This window comes from Cupressus sempervirens, chromosome 1, assembly GCF_028749045.1.
Source record: "Cupressus sempervirens isolate cs-2001-9-10 chromosome 1, ASM2874904v1, whole genome shotgun sequence".
Taxonomy (NCBI): Eukaryota; Viridiplantae; Streptophyta; class Pinopsida; order Cupressales; family Cupressaceae; genus Cupressus; species Cupressus sempervirens.
Genome location: NC_143118.1, coordinates 360,174,548 through 360,192,003, shown reverse-complemented (window position 1 = coordinate 360,192,003; position 17,456 = coordinate 360,174,548). Strand labels below are relative to the sequence as shown.

At 34.9% G+C, this 17,456-nt stretch overlaps 1 protein-coding gene across 4 annotated transcripts in view; it reads left to right on the top strand.

Annotated features, from left to right (window-relative positions):
- The window catches only part of LDA (limit dextrinase), a 338,458-nt gene that overhangs the window by 118,269 nt on the left and 202,733 nt on the right, over nt 1-17,456 (top strand). For all 4 annotated transcript variants that reach the window (XR_016363879.1, XR_016363878.1, XM_089825429.1 and 1 more), the window contains exons 19-21: nt 760-850; nt 1,501-1,572; nt 16,700-16,756. Coding sequence is in view for 2 of the 4 variants with exons in the window: in XM_089825429.1 (XP_089681555.1) it covers nt 760-850; nt 1,501-1,572; nt 16,700-16,756 (220 nt within the window). In the remaining 2 variants the exon portion in view is untranslated. The remainder of the gene's footprint in view (nt 1-759; nt 851-1,500; nt 1,573-16,699; nt 16,757-17,456) is intronic.

The following is a 17,456-nucleotide window of genomic DNA, read 5'->3' as shown; positions in this document are numbered from 1 at the left end:
ATGAAAATGATTTCAGTGCACTTTAACCCCCATTGGTCGTCATATCATAAATTCATTTAATATAATTAATATTATTAAAGTCAATCTTGTTTAGTTTAAATAATTTAACTTAAATCATTAAACCTTTTATTCTTGACAATATTAACTCATGGTAAAAATCCATGCATTTCCAAATATAGATATATCATATGATGCCAATTGATCACGTAGTGACTTACTAAAACTAGTAGGTATGAGCAAAACATCCAAGTGAATTAATAAAAATAGTAAGTGTGAATTAAATTGTCCCAAATGATCTCCACATGGCACACCACACATAAAAAAGGACACTGCGCTGAATAATACTGAAATAAGCACCAAAATTTGGGTACATCACATTTTCTCCCATTATGGTTTCCTTATAGACATTGCGTTATTGTATTCTTATGTGCATGATTGTTGGAATTTAGTAAATAATACTATTGTGTTTGATAAAGTTTAAATTGGTAAAAATCATTGTTATACTGATTCAGACCCTCCCCTTAAGTACAATTGTTCTTGCTTGAAAAATAACTAGCAAATGTGTCTGAACTATTTTTTTTGTTAAAGTCAAAATACATAGAACCAAAATGATACAAGGAAATACTTGTTACTATTTTTTGTTCTAAAATCCTTATCTTTCCAAAATAACCATGTTAGGATAGAAGTATTTATTTTATCAGTAAGGTTCAAATATATAGCATAAGTAAACTAAGAGTTATGGTTGGCTTCATGATGCAGTTTCAATGATCGTATACGTGACTCAGTCATTGGAGGTTCTCCTTTTGGTCCTCATCTTCAACAAGGTTTTGTCACAGGCTTGTCTTTGCAGGTAAATCATTTGCATTTTAGAGCCAACAGAGGTATTGCTTCATTTTTATATGTCCATCTGGTACTTTGGCTAAGACCATAATTAGGTTTGTACTATCAATCTAGTGCACCATGAATGATATTTTGCATCTTTGTAGAGAAAAACATGGGAATTCATAAGTTTATATTCTTCCAATTCTAAGGGAAAATGAAATATCAAACACTTCTCTCTTATTCTATTTTCAAGATAAGAGAGAAGCGTTTGATATTTCATTTTGCCTTATCTTATTTATCTTAATTTATTTTTTCTTCAAGACTTTTTTATTGGGATTAAGATGAAATGATTATATATATCATCTTAATGTTTGATGTAATCATCCCACATTTTTATTATTTTTAATTCTGAATTTCCATTCTTGCATAATTTTTCTTCACTTTTCCAACTGGATTTATTTTATGCCTTGATATAATCAACTAAGATGGCCCCAAAATTGGTTTTAAATTTTTTGTTGATCTTAAAATCATAAAATTTGAAAATGACATTTGCTAGCATTTTGATTTACATCTTTCAGTTTAACATAGAACATGACAAAAAAGTTTTTAGGTGAGCAACAGTGCTATCTTAATTTCTGAAGGTGTAGTTTTAACGTTATTTACTTCTTGAACTTGTAGCCTAATGACCACAATCATGGTGGGAAGGATGCTGTAGCAAAGTACCTGGCATCACAAGTTGACTGCATTTCTGTAAGTAATTTCTTGTACTCTTTACTAATTTATTGAATACAGCACATTTTGAGAAGCATTTATAACTTTTTAATTAATGATATATTTTGTATGTACTTGCATGCATGTTTGCTTGTTTTGGCTTTCCTTAATAATAGATGAGCTTTATTCAATTTAAATTTGCACAATAAAATTCAACAATTGCAAACAAGAAAACATAAAAAATAGAAAAGAATCTGTAGAGTAAGAGATGACTATTATCTATGCAAGTTCGTTTTTTTAACAAAATAAATTATCTATTTGCTCAAGATAGAACCTTATCTGATATTTTGTGAATATAAGCAAGATTATGGTCATATCAGAACAAATATGACCACTATTAGTTTTTAATCAACAAGCTAGAAGTTAGCCATCAACATCCACTGCTAAGATATAACTATTTTAGGACTAGTTACCTTATAAACTAGGGTTAAGATTAAGGATTAGATAATATAAATTTGATGCTCGCTGTCTTTTTTTGTGCGATATAAGATGAAATCTTGGGATATCCTAGACTAAATGCTGGTGATGCAGATTTCTAGTGGGCATGTACCAAGGGCGAGGACTCACCATGATTGAGCAACCACATCTCACCCATGATAGAGAGACTACATATCCATGAGGGGACCTGCCAATTCACTATTAGCTCAGGCTTTTGGTATAATATTGCCTTGTTTTCTGTCATGGTTGAGGTCTTGAAGTCAGGCCTTGCAAAGCATGGTGGGCTATGATGCCGACCCTAAATGTTGTAGCACAAGTTTTTGTTGGGCATATACCCAAGTTTGGGATGTCACAACCCACTGTGGTCGGTTATTACTAGAAATTTTAGTGGAATGTTTATAAGACTGTTTTAGTAATGTGCTTCTCTGAACAACATTATTATAATTAAACTATTATAAATGTTTACAAATATTCTTAGTTATCGATTTGGATGAGGGAAGCTGGTGCGCAATTTTTTTGGGGGGGATGCGAATGCGTATGGAATCTGGATACGTATGTGTGTGTGTGTGTGTGTCCAAAGAAATACAAGAAATATACATAATTCTAACATTTGATAGCTTGTAACTTCACCTATACATATTCAAATTGAAATTCAACTATTTAATAAGATTATAAACCATATTATGTACATCTATGTTCACGATTCCAATGCAAATAATCACAATTACAAAATCAAATTATAGTTCATCATTCAATGTTCATCGATCCAAATCCAAATCGTTTGGATTCACAAAACAATCCTCATCTCCAACTCCTCCAGCTGCTGCAAGTTCTAGATCATTTGAACCAAAAATGGCTACACTTGCGCTAGATGCACCATGTGTCACATTGTTATCAGCATCATCATCTATGATTGTAGTAAGATCTTGAATTGTTGTGTCCAAGTTTGCACACTTAGGCTCTACCTCCCTAAGCTTAGCTGCCCCTTGTAGTGATCCTACTTACATGATAAAAGACACAAGTTGGTATGACTGTAAACCAAGTCTTCAACCTTTTTAGAGCCCAACCAGTTACGCTTTACTGAGTGGATAAAGGAGTATGTACTCCAATCCTGTTCGACAAAAGAACTTCCAACCTGAACGATGATGAAAATTGCAAACTTAATTATTGAAGTAAAACATAAAAATGAATTTTAATTTGAAGAATTGTAGAATACACGTGGTCAACAAAAAACAAATAAAACTTACTTGTGAGAGGATTTTGATTGCGAGAGGTGTAGATGTGCAAATGGTTGACCATAGAGGTACCACCATGTGATAGCTCCCATGTTACATTGGTCCTTTATTGCAAGTGGACTAAGTTTTGCTCCTGAAGCAAATAACCCAAATCCTGTCCTATCTTTTTTGTGAGTGTCATCATCTAGGAAGAGTCTTGCAAAAGCTTTGTAGCACCCACTAGCAACTTCTTCATCCGCATATGGTGCTATTGAATCAAGCATACCAAGTACTCCCTCGCTATAGTACCTTGGAGATAAGCCACATGCAAGGAGGTGCAATGGGGTAGTCATCTTTTTCCAACGACGATGAATGGTTGATTCAAGTTGATTGCATAATGCTTCACATTTTGTGGGGCCATCCTCATGTGTTTGTATAGAAAGTTTTACCTTCTCTACCATTGTATCCATGCCATCATAGACATCCCTCAACAAGGCTGATTTGAACCAACAAAGTAGAGCATAGTCATGATAGGTCCGTGAAATCTAATACAGATTGCACACGAGCCCGCCAACTATCATACAATATCAATGCCTTGACCTTTTGTGCCCTCTCTGAATTTGAAGCCTTCCATATACCCTATTGGCTAGAAATAACCATTTAGCTTAATGCCCTTTGCACCTGTCAAGTCGTCTCATAACAATAGTATGAGATACAAACTGGGTTTCAACCACCTAAGTAAGTTAATCATAACAACATATCAATAAATGTTAAACAAAGTTATACACAATTTGATGATCAAACATAACATAAAATATATTCAAATTAAATAAATAAATGAAATTTACTAATTACGATTGACCTTTAGCGCATCGAAATTGGGGAATGACTGAATATGGATTATGACATGTGGTGGTTCGTCACAAACATTTATATCTCCTCTCCCTCTAGGTATATTTGCTTCACCCAAACTATTTTGGTGCCAATTTGTTGCATGACCAAGGTTAGGGACTGTATGGTGCATGGTGTCCAAAAAATATGGTCATACCGGCCCTCAACCAAAGCATTTCCACCTTTGCAATTTTTTACATTATTTCTAGTCACTTGGACTACATTCTCACCACCCACCATTTCTATGGGCTCAATAAGAATTTTGGAAATGAATTTGAATCTTTCACTTCCTCTTCATAGTCAACTACCTTCAAACACATTGCCCCTTCGGGTGACATTGTAATAACATTAATCAATGACCGGTTTCTCATATCTATCCATCTATCCAAAAAAATAGAAACACTTGAAGTTTTTCATGAGTTTCTAATTGGTTGAATAGCTATCTTTGCACAAGTCTTCTCTTTTTGCAATAAAGTGGTACACACCTTTTCATACATGGGACTTGTATTATTAGTTAATGCTTTATTTATGACTGCCACCATTTCCTTCCGATATGGTGATCTCGCCAAGATGAAAGGAAGACCATCGGCATAGAGGCAATGGGCAATGGCTTGATCGGCAAGCTCTCGTCTCCATTTTAAATGTGATGTCCAATTGACCTCTTTTGTAGGCAATAGTTTCTACTTCTTCCTTTTCCACTCCCTATAGAGGTACTTGCAAGAATGGGTGTTTGGAGGATACAAATTCGTTCCGTGGCTAATTGCATTGTTTTCTTTAAGGATGGAGTTTGCTAAAAAACTTTGTTTTGATCTTTTGGTCAATTTATCAACATCTTGTTTTTCACAAATGAAGCTATTTGTTCATTAGAGAACTCCTTCCCATCAGTGCCTTTGCACATTGAAAATCATTTACTATCAGGTTCCATAAAATGGAGTTTAATCTAGGAACATGAAGTTTCAAAATATCAAGTTTCAAAGAAACTCTACCTTAATGTAATGAACAACTATTATCCTTGATCAATAAAGTTGAGAAAGCCAAACTTTGTTTTTCTAGGTAAACATAACTTAGAAAAAGGTGATGTAGTCATTTGGTGTAACATGGGATTTTCAGACTCTCAAGCATTTATCAAACTCATAAGAGAATGCAATATGATGGATAACTTAATAATTTTAAACTTGATTTCATAATATTGTTCAAACTTACAATTACCACACTACAAATGATATGATTATTAAACTTCATCAATATGAAATCAAACAACTCTTCATAAACTTATTCTAACTAAAAATGAAATAGACTTTCGGAAGGATGAACCATGCAACATACAAACTCAACATAGCAATTCACCAAATCAATGAAATTTCTACATTAGTTCTGCTAGGTTCATCATTGTTGGGCATACTTTTGCTAAACTATACGTTGTCGTGCTAAACACTACTTTATCCAGAAAGCTTAATCAGTGTCATTTTTCTGTGAGGGGGCAAGTCAGCTTTGATACAGATTTTTAGACCATGGATCACATTCTGACTTTGCGGACTATCATTGAGGAGGCTCAACACCGGTCAGTGAAAGTCTAATATTGCTTTGCGGACTTTTGCAAAGTGTTTGACTCTGTTCATCAGGTGACTTGGTTTTGAAGAGTTAGAGACATTAAGATTTTCGAGAGTCTCCTAATGACTATCATGAGGTTGTAAGAGAGTGTGGTGGGCAGATTCAAGACTCCGCAGGGTTTTTGTGACCCTATCCAGAGCAACATGCAGGCTCTCCTCTCTCTCACACCTTGTCTATCATATAGACTGACGAGTTCGAGGCTTTCCTTCGGGATTTCTCTTTTCTTGGCAATGGTTGTTACTTGTACTAGGTCCTAGTCTCCATTTTACTATTCGCGGATGATGTGGTTATTTTGGCCTCCTCCCCAGAGTTTCTTCAATGGTTCTTGATGGTTCGGCTTCCTTTTGTGATGTGGCAGTTGATCGTGAACCTGGGGAAGACTCAAGTGATGGTCTTCAACATCTTGAAGACCTGCAATCTCCACTTTTGCTTCTAGGGTAAGGAGATTGAGATTTCATCCTCTTACACTTAGCTAGGGGTTATGTTCTTTGGACCCAGTTCAGCATGAGACCTGCTATGTGGCCCTGTGTGAATAAGGGGTTAGGTTCCCTGGCTCTACTGGAGAGAGTCCTCCAAGCATCACTTTCAATTCACCATGTTCAAGATGTCCCTTGTGGAATCTTTAGTCAGGACAACGGTGCTCTACGGTTCTATCGTGTGGGTGTCCTCTCTCCTAGAGTTTGATTGGGCTTCGGTCGAGAGAGTCTAGACCCTTCTTCTTTAGTACGTCATTAGGCGTTATTGGTCCACTCCTCTCATCATCATCTTGGCTGAGATTGGGGCCCATCCTTTCAAGCTCGGGGCCATCTTCGATCTGGTTTGGTTCTTTCAATGACTTCGGGGTTTTGTGGATTCTACCAATGGTCGTCATAGATACTCCTACCTCGCCTATTGCTCTTTTGAGGTGATTGTGAGCTTCAACCTCGCTGATAGGGCCTGTTGTTAGTAAGCCAAGCCTCTTCTTTTTTGGTTTCGTTAGGGATTGAGATTGATTGTCTCTCCCCTTTTAGTTTTCTCTCTATGCCCCCACTCTCTTGCTTCTGTCTTAGATAGAGCTGAACAAGCACATTAGACTTGACATCTACAAACAATACATTATCATGACACAGAGCAACCTCCTAGGGGGCTGCGATTGAGGATGGCCTTTATATTGAGCACTATATGGATATTTAGAATGGAGTTATTGTGGAACCTTCTTACCTTGCTCATTGCTAGCATCACACCCTCTTCATTTCTTTGGGTTCTTCCAAGGTTGGCTTTAATCGGCTCCACATCCAGATGGACCATTCGATTGACAGAGAGGACAAAGTTTGCTGTGTTTGTACTTTGATGGAAGTTGAAACAAGACGCACTTCATTTTTCGTTACCCCATCTATTGCGAGATCAAAGGGAGGTTTTATTGCCTTTCCAAAGAGTGGAGATCCCTTTCTTCCTTTTTCAGATACACTGATTAGCAGTGTCTTGCACTTTATCTCTAGGGTGACCACATGATTTTGTAATCCTACTTTGTAGCTTTAGTTCCTGTTGAGACAGACTTCAAATCAGCTTATCACCTCCTTTCTCACTTAGGTGTCACCGGCCTGGGGTACAAAGGAGCCTCTCCCCCCTACTTTTGGACACAATACATTTGTGAGGCCTCGTAGAGGTTACACTTGACATTAGCACCCCACCTCTTGTGGTTCTCTGAGACGGCCCGAGGATCACTCTCGCTCTAGACCTTATCCTTTGGTATAGGACTACTTCTCATTGAGAAGTGTTGTTAGCCTTCTCTTTCTGGTTCTTTTGCCCTCTTTCTAATCTTTCCTTGAACACCGTTTGGTGTTTCTGTTGTTGGTTGTCACCTTGTTGTATGCTTTGTTGTCCTACATTTTGTCACCACAAAATGTTGGTAACAACACGAAACTTTTTCAAGCTAGTTTTGCATTTATCTAAGCTTGAATTTGATATTCAATTGCATAATGTTGATCGATCAATCCATTCCAATTCGTATATCAAATCTTTTTTTTAAAGGCCTTCATGAAGTCATTTTCGTTTTGTTTTTTGTCGAGCCTTTGCTTGATTTTTGAAGCTTTCATTGCTGTTCTTTGCTTTTGAGTTTGCGTTGGTTGGATTTTAGTCCTTTAGTTTTGATCATGTCATGGCTTTCGTTTTTCCCTTCAATTTGGTCTAACCTAGAGCTCAATCGGAGTTGTCAGTCAGGAGATATGCCCGTTTTAGTGCCTCAAAAGTGGACCTTTTTGGTGCAACAACACGAATTAAAAATATGATGTTATATTTTTAATTTGACTTTCACTTTTTGATAAATATAACTTATATTCTCTTTTTGTTATGTTTTTAAGTTACTTAAAATTTTTAACTTAAAGTGACCATAGTGCACTTTATGTTATAATTTTAAGTTGAGTTACTTTTTAATTTTTCACTTAAAGTAACTATATAACTATATAGTTCCGGTTTAATTTTTGGTTTTTAAATCAAATGCTTATTTAAATGTTACTTTTAAATGATGTTTATATGTTATAATTTTAAATATGATAGATAGATATTGTTTATGGCCCATTTAGTAACATTTTCATAAATTTAAGTGAATTTAATGACTTAAAGTCATCAAAAGTGGACATTTTACATGTCACTGCATATAAAGTTCATTTTGGACCTTTTTGATGTCATTACATCAAAAGTCAATCATAAGTGGACCTTTTTGATGCTACTGCGTCAAAAGTGAAGTTTTTATGCTTTTACATCGAAAAAGTGAGATGCATTTTAAAACATGCATCCTCCTCCAAAAGGTCCGATTTTGCTTGAAGACGTATTTTAGAACATTGAAGGCACCCAAAAAGGTCCGATTTTGACCAAAAACATGTTTTAATATATGCAATGACACTCAAAAAGTCCGATTTTGAAGAACATGTTTTTGCCCTTCAAGAACCTGATTTTGATCATAAGTAGAGATTTTCTCAATGGATTTGCATGAGATTTCTTCCATTGGAGGCGTTTTTGATTAGCAATGATTTATCTTGCATTTAAAACAGATTCAACAATCTTAAAAAACATTTTTGGAAGCTCCCATCTAGGGCACGTTTTTGGAGAAATCAGCAAATAAATCCGTTTTTGCTTCATGTTTTGACTCCAAAGAAAATCGATTTGGCTTCTTTTTGGGATAGCATTACATATTGATGCATATTTTGGTGTTTAAACACCAAATCGTTTTGATCTTGCATCATGGAGAAACACGTTTTTTGCTAAAAATGTCCCAAGCATATGTTCTTCCGAACGTTGGATCTTGGAGTGTTTTCAGGGCATGTTTTGGTATCTTTTACCAACTTCTCTTTGGTTGCTGCCTTCTCCCATTCGAATTTGTGAAAGTTTGAAAGGTTCAAATGTTTTTGAAGAATTTTTCAAACATTGGAGCATCTTTTCCCTTCATTTTTGGCACATGTAAGTGGACTCTTTCTTTCTTTCTTTTAGTTCATGCTTATCTTGCTGATTTTATGCATGTAATTGCTTGATGATTGCCACTTTTTGAAATCTTTGCAATGGAAAGTGCATTTTTCCTTTAAAAATGAAGTTTTTGTTCTTTTTCATGTTTTTGGTTCTTCCCCAAGTCCCAGTTTTGAATTTGTGTGTTGAAGTGCATTGCATCTTGGCATGTTTGAGTCACTTTCCAAAGGTACATTTTTTCTTTTGTGTTTTGTGCTTTGTGCTTGCTTGCTGGTTTTCTCCACTAGGAGAAATTGCAAAGTTCTTTCGCAAGAACTTGTTCTTGCTTCACTTTATGCGAAAGCATCATTACGTTCCACATTCCGTTTCCATGTCACAACACCTCACCTCTCACTCAACAAATGTGATTACATGTTTTCCATCCCATTTGCCATCCGTATATGCATGTAATCTCATATCCACTTCCATTTTTCACTCCTCTTTTTTCACATCCATTCACATGACGCAATTACACGAAAATGCCTTACGTGTAATTGCATCCAAAAGGTCCGATTTTGATTAAAAGTCACATTTTTAAAAGTCAAAAAGATGTCATTTTCATCTTTAATGTACTTTGATTTCACCTTTTCACCAAAGATGACTATAAAGCTTATTATCCCTCTTCCATTTTCCATTTCCATCTCTCCATATGCATTCCCGCCTTCATGAGCAAATATATGTTTCCGCATCTTTCCATGCTTTGCACCTCATCCTCCATTCACGCTTTCATGTAAAGTTGCATCCTCCATCTGCATTCGCATCTCATCTCACTTTCCATTTCTCCTTATATGTTGTATATACATGTTATCCACTTTTCGTGCAATGACATCTTGAAAGCTCAAGTCACGCTTGTAAATCTAAAAGTTCTCATTTGCACACATTCCCATGTGCCAAGCACTTTACTTAGAAAAAAAAGAGAGGTAAAGGTGTTGATGGAAAGTTGTTTCGACTTTACATCCTGAAATCGTCAAGAAGGTTTTCAGAGCTTCAAAAAATCTAGAATGTACCAATCTACAAAGGAGAATTCACGACAACTTGAGCGAGAAAAGCTGGATCACATCAAGTTTCCACATGATAGCAAACAATTCATCAAAGTCAGAGGTTATCAAAAGACATGACACCATGGTTATCAAGGTGAATGCAGCGGTACAAAGTATAGGAACTTCCGATACTGTGATCATTCGGGATTGGATCGTCAAGTATAAGGCCTTTCAGGACAATCCCTAGGATTGTTTCAATTCTTTTCCGTCTTCTTTCTTCTTCTTTCATGTTTGTAATTAAAGAGAATGTATTACATGAAAATGTGAAATTACATGTAATACGACTTACATGTGAAATTACATGTAATGCGAGTTACATGTGTCTGTAAAAGGATGTAATGCGAGTTGCACGTGCAGTTGCATGTAACCCTATATTTTTTCTTTTAGACTAGGTCAAAGTTGGTTGAGTTGCTCCCACTTTTTCCTCCACCTTTTTCTCAACTCCTGTGCCTATATAAAGGAGTGCCCCCTCATTGTAAAAATCATCTTTTGTTGTATGCAAGAAAGCTCTGCCACATTTGTGCAAGCATAACTTTGATTGTGTAGTATGAATTTGGGAGAAAAGTGGATAAAAGAAGCAATTGAATTTGAAGCTTTGTCTGGAAGCAATTGTAATAGAGCAAATTAGTAGCTTTGATTGTAATTTGTGCCTATTTTCTTTGATTCATGTTATTATTGTGTGTTTAATAATAGAGCATAGTGATTTAAGAAGCAATTGGAGCTGAAGCTTTGACTAGGAGCGGTTGTGGAAATATATAGCTAGAAGCTTTGTCTGTAGCTTATACTTCTTTCTTAATTCGCAAAATAGTTAAGTTATTCTTACTTCTAGGAGTCTTTGTGTCCTAATTGTAAAGTCTTTCCACATAGAAGTATGATCGAACTTAGAGCCAAACTGGTACATTTTCGGCTAGCCTTTAAGTTAACAAAGGTTTATCGGTATCACTGTTTCCGGCTCTTGATAGAAGTGTAGTTAGAGATTCACCCTGCCCATTACTCTCTCCACGAGTAAGTGGATTCTTTCTTGAAAGATAAGAAGAAAGGATATTGGTAACACCCATTTTACAAAATCTCTCGACTTCTTGCTTACTTTGAGTTTATCCAAGGAACGTTGAGAAGGGGGAGCCTTCCCTTTAAGGTAGGAGAGACTCTGTCTCACACGTTGTGGCTGGTCATCCAATTTTGTGACTAGATTTTAACCCAAAATTGTTGGTTGCAAAATATCCACCCAACATGCTTTCAGTCCTGTAGATCCTCTTTGTGCTTTGTTGTTTGATATTAATGCATTTTTCTTTTCTTATCTTCAAGTATTTGTTTTTATGTTAGTCTTCTTTGCTAATACAAATAATCTTCTGTTACAAATATCTCTACATTCGCTCACTACCAACTACATTTTATCTTTCACTTTATATCCCTTTTATATCTCTTCTCATCATTAGTTGCACCTTTTGACTTTCAATAATCAACATGCTTATTAATGGATCAGCATTTTTTTGATTGGTAAATGACTGAAGGCTTTCTAAGTTCAATTAATAAAAATAATAATAAATAAAACTCCGTTTAATGTGGGCACCGGTTTAGGAAAACAAAGCAAGAAACCCTTCGTATAGCCCAAAAGTAAATACAATCCAACTATTTTTCTAATAGTGAACACCATGTTAGATTTATACATTTTGGAATAAATCCACATCCTTACAATCCATAGGAAGATGGTAACGAAATAACATAGCATTGTCTCAAGTCAATCTAGAATTGAAATCCCAACCACTTTGCCTAGATGATCTAAGAATCTTGAAAAAAAAGGCTTGAAAATAAAATAGTAACCAAATATCCAAAATGATAGCCACAAGGAGATATAAATATTACGCCTCTAACTATCAAAGTCTCATAGACCAACTAGGAAGAATCGATAATATATTTCTGCAGAATATTAAGATTCCCAAGATACTCATACCCAATACATAACAAACACTTATCATCATCACATGACTCACAACCTTACAAAGCTAAAATCCTAAATTTTAAGAGGGCTTATCATCATTAAAAGGTTAACACTATCACACTTATAGGCACACCTTATGCAGAGATTATTCTCAAGGCTTGTTCTTACTAGTTATCTCGAGGCATTACTGTATCCAGCTTAATTCCTTTTCCTTGTTACAAAAAGAATGTGAGTTTATTATGCTAATTTGTGTAACGCTTTCCACATAATTATCATATTAATTTTATGGGTAATCATACTCTGCTAATTCCTTGAGAGAAAATTCTTCAAGCTATATATTCCCTTACAAGCATACACCTTCAGATAAAAACTCTTTTTAAGTGTTATTTTTCATTATCTGCAATCTTAGATTATATAGTGCACCTAATCACAAATCATATGATAATAGTGTTGTTAAGATGATGAGAAGCATCAGTAATCTAATGGTTCCCATGATTATTTGTTGTATTTATTTATCTACTTAGTGTTAATTTATTTCCCCTGTTTTATTTCGATAAGACTTAGTGAGATTCAACAGAAAACAAAGAGTACTAAGAATCCATCTTGAGTATGTTTATTGTTCTGCTAATCAAACGATCACATACCCATCCTAAAAACATTATTTCTCTTGTTGAAAGAACACCCTCAAAGATTACATAATCTTTGGTCAGGAATCTTAGAACTGCAGTCATAATTGTGATTTTCTATAGTGTACCTATCATGGTTACCTCCTTAAACTTATCCTAATTGAATTTGCCCAAATAACAATTTTAAATTCCAAGATAAGCTTAAATAATTGAAGAAACACACACTATACAACAATTATGCGCTGCAAAGCTGACAAGATAAATTTATCCCGAATCTATAAAAGGCTTGTAAATCACAAGGAACTCCATATTGCATCTTAACTTAGACTTCATGATCTAATACATTGAATAAGAATGAACAATTACATCGTATAAATGAAAAATGTGCTAGAGACTTGCAACAATATCAGTCTAGAGGCATATTATGAGGGGAAAGTGACCCTTCATCTTCTTCCTGCACAATGATAGCCGGTTCCATCAGTTCTAGACTAATTGCTAATTCATTCTCCCACACCCCAACCCTATCTTCAATTATAAATCTATCTATCCAATCTATCTGGGGAGGGATTCTGACATGCAATAAACAAAATAAGAAATAGAGATTGCTTTTAATAGGTGGGAGCCAATTGATCATCTTGTGAGGATCCATAGTTGTAAGAATCAGGTAACTTGGGGCAGGCTGGTCACCACTCAGGTAAGTGTCATAGTGGCATGGTCTAAGAATTGTCAGATCATCTCTGATATTAGATATGATGTTTTCAAGGCCCCCTAAGTAGTCTAACTTGAAAAGCCACCTGCAAAGGATTCCAATGCTGACTTTATCCACCTCAGCAAGATTCTCCATTGCAATGAACATAGATGGGATATCAGTATTAACCCTGTATCTATCTGAATTTAATAATATATTCCTTCCCTAGGACTCTAAATATAGCTCTCAGCACCAAGGTATGGGTAAATAGAAGAATCTCCTTCAATCTGTCCCAAGAGATAGGCTCATTAAATGCTATATGAGATGATGGTCCTCTGAGCTTGATTAAGGTATTCATTATAAGGACTCAAAAGGATCTCACAAGGCTGGATTGTTCAATTTAAAGGGCTGCTTACCACCACTGAAACAAGGTAGTCACTCAACGGACACCTCTCCAAATCTTTGGATAGACTTGGAAAGCAACAATCGCAAAAATCAAAGGTGAAATGAAGATCAATTGTTCACAAAAAAAGACCTCATAGATCCAAAACCTAGAGCGGGACAAAAACAAGCACGTTTCAGAAATCCCATGAGAGCTGGGGAAAGGAATCCGCTTCGAGAGCTAAAGGAAAATTAGGAAGAAGCAATGCAAACTTTCAATTAGGAACAATGCTATAGGTCTGAAGTCACAAATTTTCGCATAATTAGCCTTCTTCGGGATTAAAGCTAAAAAGGTATTATTGATCTTAGTCAAAATGTTACTTGAGTTTCTAGTGGCTTCGAGTGCTCCCTAGAGATCATGACTAAGGAAATTGCAACATTTTTGTAAAAGGAATGCTTGGAATCCATTAGGACCAAGTGATTTGTCAGGGTTGAGTTGGAAAAGTGTTGTTTTGATTTCTGCCTGTGAATTTGGCGTTTAGAGTTTTGGTATCTTGATCCAAAATTAGTTTTGGAATTGCTTTTAACATTTGATCTTGTGCTGAAAGATTAGAAGATTCATAATTTTTTAGGATATTTGAGAAGGATACAAATTCTTTGGCCAATCTTCGTGATTATTCAAAAGAGAACCTGATTCATTTTTAATTTCAATGATTCTATTTATATTTCTTCGACTCATAGAGCTCTTATGGAAGAAGCTTGTATTTTGATCACCCTCTGATAGCAAATGTTTTCTAGACTTCTGTTTCCAAAAGAGTTCTTTTGCCAATATATCCTCATGTCTAGCTATCAAATCTTTTTGTTTAAGATACTTTTCATTATTCTTTCCATCTTTAATAACCTCATTATTTAATTCCATAATTTCCCGTTTGATGTTAATTTTTTATTTGAAATATTCTTGAAATAAGTTTTATTGTACTTAAGAATCTTGTCTTTAAGGGTTTTGAGTTTAGACACGAAACATAATATCTTAGAATCTTTAACTGATTGTTCTTTCCACCAAATTTCTTACTTATCTAATATTGCAAAATCTAGAAACCACATCTTTTCCACTTTAAAGTGATTCCTAAAGGGCTTAATAGCCTCCATAATTTCTAGCATAATTGGGAAATGGTCCGATTTCCTGTAGGTAAAATAGAGGAAGAAAAGTTATGGTTAAGACTTGAGGTATCCCCTTTGAAGAAAAACCTATCTAGTCTTTCTACTATGTAATTACAACCCAATCTCTTATTATTCTAGGTGAATAAGCCATTAGACGTTGGGATATCCACTAACTCGTTATCCAAGAACCATTGTCTAAAACCTAACATAGGCTGAGATTCTTACTACCCCCAAACTTCTATTCAGGGTATAGAATAGCGTTAAAATCACCACCATAATAATAGAGGAGCTTTAATACATACTTAAATGTGTTTTTAATTGAAGCCTTTGGTTGTGATGCAATCACAACTCTCCCTGAACTGTTGATTACATAACTTTGATGTTAGAGCTTGGACCTGATTTGATATAATTTTTTATCCATTTAAAAATTTATTTAAGGTTTCTTTGCTTGATTTGAAACTCGATTCCAATAATCACAATTTTTTATACTCTTTTTAAAACATATCGTAAATTGGATTTCTATGTTCCTACCTTTCCATTGTGCCCTTGATAGCACCTAGGGTTTTTATATTTTGTTTCACTATCTATGCTCTAGGAATTTTATTTTAAAGGCAACAGTTTTGGGTTGGTTTTAGGGAATTGATAATCCTTTGTAGGGTTTTGATTTGTTTTGGTCGTCGTTGAACTAACCCTAAAGAAGGAAACAATTCTATCAGTGTTCAAATCGGTTTGAGTGTTGGCTTTTGTACCAGTATAATGAATTGGTTTAATTATCTAACTATGAATGAAATCTTTGGTCTCACTTGGGCCTCAAACGAGACTTAGGAATCACGTCCTTGGTCTTTACAAAGGGCTTGATAATCTTAGGTCTCGTGTAATCTCAAACTTGTAATAATGCATCGTCCTCAAAAGAGTAGGATATATATAATCATGGGAGAGCATAACTATGTGCGCTGTGAGAAGTTTGTCTATTTGAGGTTGTTAGGCATTTCAGGCCTTGAGGCCTTTAAGAAGTTTGGCTCTTTGGTGTTCCTTGGATATGACATTTCCTTGAAAATCATAAACTCCCAAATCTAAATGGTTCAACTACTTTGAGCGTTGGAAGATCTTTGGTTTTCTCATTATTTAATGTACTTGAAGAATTCCTGAATAGGGTGAGGTGCTGAAATCTTGAAGGACTTAGCCATTTTTCCAATTTTGCCTTATAAGGTGGGGGGATACTTCATGCAATTTCATTTCTTGTCATTTATATATCAATACATGTGATTATCATTGTCCACAACATGTGTAAAGTATTGTTCAAATTTTGGAATCCTGATAGGGCTTAAAGGTCAATTTTTGCAACTTTATACTATTACTCGTTGTGCTTTCCAGCTCAACTTATGCCTCTCAAGCTAGATACTCAAACTGTTTTAAGAATTTGCCTTCCAACAAATATTTGAAAGACTTGCTTGAAGATATTTATTTATTTTTCCCATGATTGTAATCCTTTTTAACTGCACTATCTTTCTAAACAGGGAGTTTTATAATTAAAAATTTAAAAGACACAGGTTGATTTGATTGTTTCCCTCTAATTGATACTTTGTTATTTATTATATATGTGTGTGTGTAATGGAATTTAAAAATTCAATTACTTTCAGGTTGGATTGGCAGGCAACCTAAGAGAGTTTGTGACCATTAACTATGAAGGAATAGAGGTACGCCTTCTTTAGTCATGTTACAGGTTGAGATAGGAAACTTTAAACAGTTAACCATGTATAAATGTATATATGAATTTAATTCTACTCATGGTGACATTTTTTGCAAATATATTTACATCACATTATTAGAGGTCATGAAACTAACATTATCACTTACATTCACGATTTTTTTCTTTGCAATAAATAGTGAGAACATGATGAAATGGGAGTTGAACACAGTGAATATGATGTTTTGCACATAAAATTCGTTAGTGTTATTCACTTGCAGATTCTTTACTATTACGTATTGTCATCAAGGCTTTATATGTTTTTTAATGCATCTATAATCAAACAAGTATTTCAGCTTTCAAGAAATAAGAACGGAAGAAATCTGCATGACACAAGTAATGTTCCTTCTTGGGAAATACTTGATTTACCCTAAAATTCCCAATTAGAGTTTGGATTGTACTTGAGAATGACAACTTGTAACACTTTCAAGTTTCTACTAAGAGAATGCTAACTCCTAAGGATTAGCATACAACACTATGCATTAAAATCAGATTATATTTAAAAGATTCACATATATATAATTCTAATTTCATTGTGACTAACAGATGATATAATAGATCTTTCAGAAATATACTACAGAACATTCAAATCTATAGTTCACATTATTCTTCATATATATACATACATATGTATGTATGTATAATAGATC